This window comes from Sinocyclocheilus rhinocerous, unplaced genomic scaffold (genome assembly GCF_001515625.1).
Source record: "Sinocyclocheilus rhinocerous isolate Xijiao unplaced genomic scaffold, SAMN03320098_v1.1 scaffold558, whole genome shotgun sequence".
NCBI lineage: Eukaryota > Metazoa > Chordata > Actinopteri > Cypriniformes > Cyprinidae > Sinocyclocheilus > Sinocyclocheilus rhinocerous.
This window is the reverse complement of record NW_015634502.1, coordinates 144,220-153,165: the sequence shown is the minus strand read 5'-3', so window position 1 is coordinate 153,165 and position 8,946 is coordinate 144,220. Positions and strand designations below refer to the sequence as shown.

The window sequence follows — 8,946 nt, the reverse complement described above, 5'->3', positions numbered from 1 at the left end:
TTTAGCAAATGGCTGCAATATAACAAAGAGTGAAAAATTTAAGGGGGTCTGAATACTTTCCGTACCCACTGTATATCTAGAGAAGGCTTGAAGTGTCTATTTTTAAATGAATTAAGTCATGTCGAAAACAACTATTCTCTGATAAAATAATCCGTATGAAACCAACGCTAGGTAGTCTTTCCCGTCTGAGCTCACCTATAATGTCATCACGCCCACGCACATCGCACGCCATCATCCACGCGAAACCAGGCTTAAGACACGCAAATATGTAAGCGCCCACATCACCTCCGTAGAGAAAGATTCATCAAGTTAATCTCGGCTATTTTTCGTTTTTTGGAAGAAGACGCGCTGTGAGGAATAAGATTTGGATTACCTCAGAAAAAGAAAGAGATGCGATGCGGCTTAATCGAGCGGATCATCTCGAGGAGTCATTTATTTTTACTTATATTAGTGTTATTGTGACAAACTTGTACACATTCATTTGTTGAACTTTTCCCAAACTATAATGCCAGACTAAAATATGTGAAATAGAGCGCAACATTTTGAAATATGATAGGCAACCTTTCATTGCATCTAAATGTTGTAGGACTCGTCTGCATTTTAGCTCGCATTCTCCAGTGATTTATTATAGGGCATACTGACACGCAAAACATGATTTTTACTTCATATTTTTTAACACTGGATTTTTTAACTTAAGTAACGTAATTTTATTGACATTAGTAACCGTAATCAAATTACATAAATTTAAAATGTAACGCATTACATTACTGCATTACCAGGAAAAGTAATTAGAATACAGTAACGAATAAGTTACTGTGTAATGCGTTATACCCAACTCTGGATGCAATATATGCAGTAGTGTAATAGTGAACAAAGGAGGCAACATTAGTAATGGTGCTGAGCAGTATACCGGTTCATACCGAATACCGGTGTTTATTTTTGTTATGATATAAATTTTTTAAATATCGCAATATTGTATGTCACTTAAACAACGTTTGGAACGTGACAATGTTTAAGAGGAGTCCTTTTTCACTGTTGCACTGTGGTGAGGGCACAGCTGTATGTGTTAAGTGTGACAGTGAATATGGGTAGAACATGATGACAGAAGAACTCATCCACAATATCCACATTGACCGCCACAAATATCCACCGCCCGCTGCCATCAGCTCCCGCGTCTCACACACACGAGCGCGACTTTAGCACTAGATTTAGCAACTTTCAGACCCTTTTAGCGGCTTTTTTTCCATAGAATATACATACTGACAAACCTAGCGATTTTTTTTGGATAAACCTTAGCTATCGTTCAGTTGGAAGATGTCGCCAGTGCTGCCACGCGAGCGCGAGGTCTGACTTTCCCGGCGCAGTGTCGCCTCTCTCGGCGTCTGTTCTGTGCAGTGAGCGTCAGAGGAGCATCACTTTCAGTTGGCCGTTCGTCTGTTAATATGCAATTAGTTTGTTACTCAGATGCAGGCAGTGCGCTGCAAAAAATGAATATAGACAAAACCACCGCATAGATGCATGTTGATTTTATCAGATCAATTGTCGCGATTATAAATCAAGATTTAAGGAGTAAAGTGAGAGTGACTCCTGGTTAACATGTATTAATGGGTCGTGTTTAGTCACCATTTAGTGTGGAATTTTTCTACAATATTCACTCATCATGACAGTAAAATAGGGCATTTGGTGAGCGACTAACAGCAGATGGAGATCATGCATCGGTACTCTACTGCTATTCCTGCAGTTCCCGGATGTGCAATGATGAATTTTCTGCCGAATTTGAACCACTGAATTTGTGGAAGCAAATTTGTAAAGTGAAATAAAATGGACCGAAAATTACCTGTCGAATATTATACATCGTATTTTTAAACAGATTGAATATTTAGGAATTGAACTCTTGAAAGTGAATATGGATTATTGATTTTTAATTATGAAAATAATTATGTTTAATTTAACATTTAATTATGTTTTGAATTTAAATATTCACAGCTTAAATAAACAACTATGTTGGATTTCAGCACCTAAAAATCAAGCCCTCAAATTACAAAGGCATTAAAATGCAAGCACCGTTAATGCAATGCATTATTTTTTCAGTTAGTGCAAATCAACATGCTTATGTTGTTTCAAAGACATTTGTCATTATTTTTCTTCCATAGACTGGCTCGGGACATCCCATGCTTGAAATTAACTTCGAAAAAGAAAAATTATTTTTCTTCCATAGACTGGCTCGGGACATCCCATGCTTAAAATTAACTTCAAAAAAGAAAAAAAATTACTTACATTATTCGTCTAGGTTTTTTAACACCACCTTCTGCGTCAGACTGAATATCCGAGAAGACTTCTGCTTCAGGGAGTTTCTTTCTGGCATCTTCATAGTTGTCTAAAACACACAAGAGACTGAAGCTAGGCTCACACTACAGGAGTTCTTAAATCTAACCAACTATGACATCTGGTTGCAGCACGTACATAAGGATAATCTTCAATAATTTTTTTCTATCAAATCTCAAACAAGCACACACTACAGGACTTTTTTACATTTTAATCTGGACTATAGGGCTGGGCGATTTTCCCGATTTTATCGATTAATTCGAATTTAATGTTTTGCCACGATTTTATTTTTTTGAAATCGAGGAATTGCGTTTTTGAATAGAAATATTACCAAATGTTAGAATTAGACACTTTGACAATATGCCGGTGATAATAGTAAAGAGAAAAGAACGATGTCGGCACACGTGATTAACCGCTCACGTGTGACGCGCTCTGTGAAGGACCATAAATATAGCGTAATAATTACCATAAATAATTATGAATTATTTTCACTTGAGCGCAGTGTTTTTAGAGTGGCGTTTCATGCAATAGACGCTGCAAGAGACGTGAGCGCAACAGTCAAACACATCCATGTTTAAACAGAAAAAACAATGGAAAAGCAGCGCAATCGAATAAAAAGTTACTTAAATCATGTTGTAGATACATTTTCAAGTTGACTAATTAAAAATCGTAAAAAAAAAAAAATGGAGAATCGGTCAAACATTCTGGAAAAATCGCGATTTAAATTTTTTGCCAAACCGCCCATCCCTACTGGACTACAACATGCCCTAGATATTGTTTGAAAATATTTTATTCTTTATTGTTCGGTCACACTTTACATTAAGGCTCCATTAGTTAACTCATTAGTTAACATAAACTGCCAAAAAAAAATCTTCTAAAGCATTTATTAGTGTTAGCTAATTTCAGCATTTAATAACACATTAAAGTCAAATTTTTGTATTATTTAATGCAGTGGCTCCCAGCCATGTTCCTGGAGCCCCCCCATCACTGCACATTTCACATCTCTCCTTTGTCTGACACACCGTTTCAAACATTAAAAAAAAAAACAACCTGGGCCCGTATTTATCAAGCCTCTGAGAATTACTCTCAAGAATGTTGCTAAGAATTGGCTTAAGTGTAAAAAACTTCTTGGCTCAAAGCTGCACTTAAAAGTTAGTTATCAAGCATCTCAGTCGTAATTTAAGCGAAGTGTAGGACTAAATCTTAAGTGTCAGTCTAGAGATGATTCACGACTGCTGTGCCACAAACGGGATTTTGGATGACGACATAGGCATGGACCAATCACTGAATATTCTCAGATAAATTCACATTTAATGGTTAAATTCCTAATAGGAGTTTACATTCAACACACATTTGACAATAAAGAATTTTCAAGAGAATACATTATGGTAAGGAAATGAATAGTCATCACAACCTTCAATTTAGGGTTGTGCTGGTAGACGATAGTATCGTGTATCTACGATAGTCAGAGATATCGCCTGTTGCTGATTTCTTTGACGACAGCAAGCCAATTATTATTATCCGTCAAAAATATAGGCGCCTATCTTTAGTGATGCAGCGCTCGTAATTTAAGCGAAGTGTAGGACTAAATCTTAAGTGTCAGTCTTAGAGTTGATTCACGACACTGCTGTGCCACAAACAGGGATTTTGGATGATGAAATACGCATGGACCAATCACTGAATAGATTTCCTTATTTAAGAATATTCTCAGATAAATTCACATGTAATGGTTAAATTCCTAATAGGAGTTTACATTCAACACACATTTGACAATAAAGAATTTTCAAGAGAATACATTATGGTAAGGAAATGAATAGTCATCACAACCTTCAATTTAGGGTTGTGCTGGTAGACGATAGTATCGTGTATCTACGATAGTCAGAGATATCGCCTGTTGCTGATTTCTCTGATGACGACAAGACGATTATTATTATTATCCGTCAAAAATATAGGCGCCTATCTTTAGTGATGCAGCGCTTGCTAACATTTTAAATGGACATCAGAGAAAATAATACTTTTTTTAAAAAAGCAGTTCATGACCCCTTTAAATATTATGCATCACATAAATTTGTTGCTGTTAAACATGAAAGAATTACAGTACCTGTTGTGTAGAGAAGCTTAACTCTAAATTTTTTCCAGTCTTTTCTGGGTTTCATTGCCAGTTTCACTGCCTTCGTGAGGCTCTCTCCTTTCAGATTTGGCCAGACGCACTGCTCATCATGTACCCAGCTACTAGGCACCACTTCCACCTCATTAGTCTCCACAAATGAAACAATATGAAACATGCCTAATGAACACACACAATAAAAAAAAAAGAAGAAAAAAAGAACATGAGTTATTACATATTATTTATATTCTTCAAAATATTTCATTTGAGCTCCCAGACGAAAGCCATTCAGGTTTGGAATAGGGATGTTCCAGACGAGTTGGGGGTCAACCCTAATCCTACTCTTTTTCAGTAACACATTTGTTTAAATCACAGATTATGTATTTTAAATAGATCTTTTATAAGGACTGTTTAGTAGACTAGTGTTAGTAACATACCTGCAAACTCACAAGGTGACATAGTTCGTAATATAAACCTTGTAGGGGGTCTGGGGGTCTGGTGGAGTAATTTATTTTTGCAAATGTTAATGTTCACATTAGAGTGCACATACTATCAACAAACTCCACCTTTTCACTGCAGGAAACACAGAAGCTGCATCTGAAGTGGCATTAGATGTATTTACACAGACTGTTAAATGAAGCTGAGGTGCCATTACACCACAAAATTTCAAATGCATAAATACTTTTTTAAGGGTAATGTTTTAAATATTTTTGAACATACAAGTTAAAAATTTTGGGAAAATGCAATACTTTTAATTATGAAACCAAACCACCAGTAGATGACAGTAAATTACTGTTTTAATGAGCGAGTCATTAGTCATTCATTCAAATGGCTAATTCATTCAAAATCAAGGCATCTGTCTTTATGAAAGTGTTACTGAATCATTGACTCACTTGATTCGTTCAAACACCGCTGTGTGTTGCTGGGAGACACAACACTTCTGCTGTGTTTTAGATTAAAACTTCGTCAGCGAACTTGAGCAAAAACAGTCAATATTGTATTACAAATTGCAAACTCTGTGTCTGCTTCACTCACAATGGTTTACGTGCAAAGTCAGAAGGAATGTAAAATCTCAACCCTTCAAGAGAATCTGAGATTACCTGACACAGCCGGGAAGATAAACGAACGCAGAGCGGCCCTGAACTCACCCAAAAATCTAAAAGTCTCCGCATCACCCCAAGACAAACCAGGTGCATGTAGTCATGCGGAAAACCACCAACCATGTCAATGTTTGTTTCCATTAGAGGAGATGTTGCAACATGATGGTCTTCATCTAGCATCTGTCGGAAAGAGAGGTCTGTCCTAAGTGGGGCGATCATTTCAGGAAAGGTCATTCGGTGCTTGAGATACAAGCCAGTTTGAGTACATTTGCCACAGGCAGAGTGGCCAGTGTGACTCTTGATGGCTTTGATAAAAGCCCTGGCAGGAGCATCACATACAACAGAACTAACTTTTACAAAGAACTGTTTGCCTTTAAAGCCAAAACCACTGCTCAGTGTTTTCAATTCACTTACAAGATCTTTCAAATATTCATTCAAAGATTTTGGTTTAGAGCTACCACAGAACAGTCCAATCACAAAGGGCCTCTTTACTTTATAGTCTTGAAGAATGCCAAGTATTGGCCAAAACTGTACCGAGGTGCTATTAAACAGTGGAATGCCATCAAAATTTAATTGCAGTTTAAAAATGTGCCGGTCAGGAAATTTGCACCACAGGTTTTCAAGTACTGTCATTAGTGAATTCAGTATACCAAAGTAATGGAAATCTCCACCAGCTATCATCTGTGTCTTGTAAGAGGTTTTAGTTCTAAGCAGAGTTCTACCATCTTTAGGAAGGAAAGGGAGATGCACCCCAAGTATAGTCAGAAGGGCTGACAAAGCAATCAGAGAAACTCCAAAATTAACAGCCCAGCCTGCCAGAGAAGAAACTAAATCATCACTCACTAAATTCCCGTCATCTGCTTGCTCATCATCAGAAACCACATCTGAAAAGTCCTCTGCACATGGCTCCTCAGAATCTGACACATTTATTTCATCTAAATGATCCGAGTGCAATTCCTCACTACCTTGAGTGCAATCAAGGGAGTCAAATAAATCATTTACTCTCTTAACAGCCCTCCTTCTTAGATAAATTTGTTTATATTTGTTTCCAATGTCCATGATGGTAATTTGAAGGGAAAAGTCTCACCAAACAAATCTGTCTGAAAAACAAACAAACAAAATAATTAGTTGGAAAAAAAGGGAAGAGTGTTAAAAGCACATACTGATATCAGACATCATTTCAGATAATAATAAGTGCATAGTTTTAAATTTAAGTTAAAATATAATAGAAATATTAGTAAAATCACAGGAATAATTCATTGACAAAGGGATAATTAATAATTTAATAATAATATTATTATATTACATATTAATAATATTATTAATAAATGTACTTTTTATTTTTAATTAAGCATGACAAATACTGTGCGGAATTAAGACATGAGCCACACAGCTGTCATATTACAATTTATTATAATATATAGAATTATTATAATTTGTTGTTAATACATGTAAAAGCACATATACAAAATTGTTTTATTCATTTCACCAGTCTTTTAACCCATTCTACTGTTTCCTCTTTTGTATGATATTTCTAGAACATTTAATGTTATATGATATCCCACTTCATTCCATGAATCTCTTTACCCAATTAATATTCTGTATTGTCTGTTTTAAACTTCAAGTACTGTACCATATTTGTTTTGTAATAAGTGACAGTCATGCCAGTAAAGCTTTGAATCTATTTGACTAATATATGCTAATCAACTTCACTTTAAGGGAATTTAACATGAATTAGGCTATAATACTTAATTTCATTTAGGCATGGTGGTAATTGAGAGAGAATTTTCAGTATAACTTTAAAAGTACAGACAGCATTGTTGATTATATAGCTTTTAAATTGTCTATTGATAATCGATTAACCTAACAATTATTATTATGATTAATCAACAAATCTTCAATTATGTCACAGATAATACTCCAGGGTTGCAGTTCTGGAAAATCATGGCACTGGAGACTAAAGAGTTCCGGATGGTTTCACATTTAATTCTTCACCTTAATTATTTTCAACTTGTTTTTGTGACCCTGCTGACCCAATGAACATATCTTGTCCAATGGTCATACAGTAGGCTAATTGTGCAATTTCTATAATATTGCATCCATTTCATGAGAATATAATTTTTTCTAACATTTCAGTGTTTAATCTTTTTTTTTTTTTTACCCTTTTTACTTTTAAAATAACAACTGCTTAATAATTACGCGCATATGCATAGAACACATTTTTCTCTTCCAGCCTTCAATAACAACTATATATCTCTTATAAATTATTATATACAAAATTAATAGTGTAGTTATAAAGATTGATGTGGTTTGGAATTGGTACTGTGCTAAAAAAAAAAAAAAAAACAGAATGTGAATGTCGCAGCACATATTTACATTTAATCGCCGCTCTCAGCTCTGACTGTCATAAGCGCCATAGATATGTATGATAAGCGCTGTCTTTTCTTCTTCTTTTGAACTGGATCCTGCGCTGACTTACAGGCTTGCACTACAGCGCCACACTGGTCAAACCGCGTTATTGCAGGCACTTACATTAGATCATATGAGATCAAACGACCATTCAACAACAAAAATAGTTGTCAATATATATATATATATAAAATCATAATGTCTAATGTCGCAGCACATATTTAAATATAATCGCCGCTCTCACGCTCCGACTGTCATATTATATATTGTCAACGTTGTCGATAATTTGAATTTTTGAAAACTGCTGACTTAAACAATAGTTTAAAACAAACGGGATTATTAAATATTTTGAAATCGGGATAACGTTAGCTAAAAAGTTATATCTAGTCCATTTTTAGAATTATAAGATGATTTTTCTAATGGCTTCGACCATTATCTTTTAGGTCAGGACAGCCTGTTTTTACCGTACCACAGCAGTGAAAAACACTGAAAGTGACAAAATGCTTTGTAAACGTTTTCACAAATCAATCTCTATCTAAAATAAGTAATTTATTTTTAAATTTCAACCCGGATTGCGTGATTATTGGAAATTGTCGGAGGGCTACGCAAACACCACATTCAACAAAGTAAAATTACTCGACGCTTTTCTCAATTAAACGAATAACTAAAGACTTAATAACTCCCAATGCTGACTCATAACGATGAATATTTCAATAAAATGACTTTAAAATGCCAAAATATCAGTGTGATTGTCACTCACGTGAACGAGCACCGATTTGCCTCCGATTTCGGGCATTTGTCGGCGATTTCGCAAAACCTGTAGGCAAGTGAAAATTCGGGCTAAAATCGTGCAGTGTGAACTCGGCATTAGTCATTTATCAGACACTTTTATCCAAAGCGACTTACAAATGAGGACAACAGAAGCAATCAATTGTAGTATTAAAACAACTAAAAACAGATCCAAAACTAAAAGCTAAAACTTTATAAATACTACTTATACACATT

General features: G+C 35.3%; 1 protein-coding gene across 1 annotated transcript in view; it reads right to left on the bottom strand.

Moving 5' to 3' along the window:
* Nucleotides 1–4,891, bottom strand: part of LOC107745814 (uncharacterized) — an 8,224-nt gene extending 3,333 nt beyond the window's left edge. Inside the window, exons 1-3 of the mRNA XM_016559820.1 lie at nt 4,870–4,891; nt 4,427–4,612; nt 2,278–2,377 (exon numbers count right to left, since the gene is read on the bottom strand). Of these exons, the coding sequence (XP_016415306.1) occupies nt 2,278–2,377; nt 4,427–4,612; nt 4,870–4,891 (308 nt within the window). The remainder of the gene's footprint in view (nt 1–2,277; nt 2,378–4,426; nt 4,613–4,869) is intronic.
* Nucleotides 4,892–8,946: the final 4,055 nt, after the last annotated feature.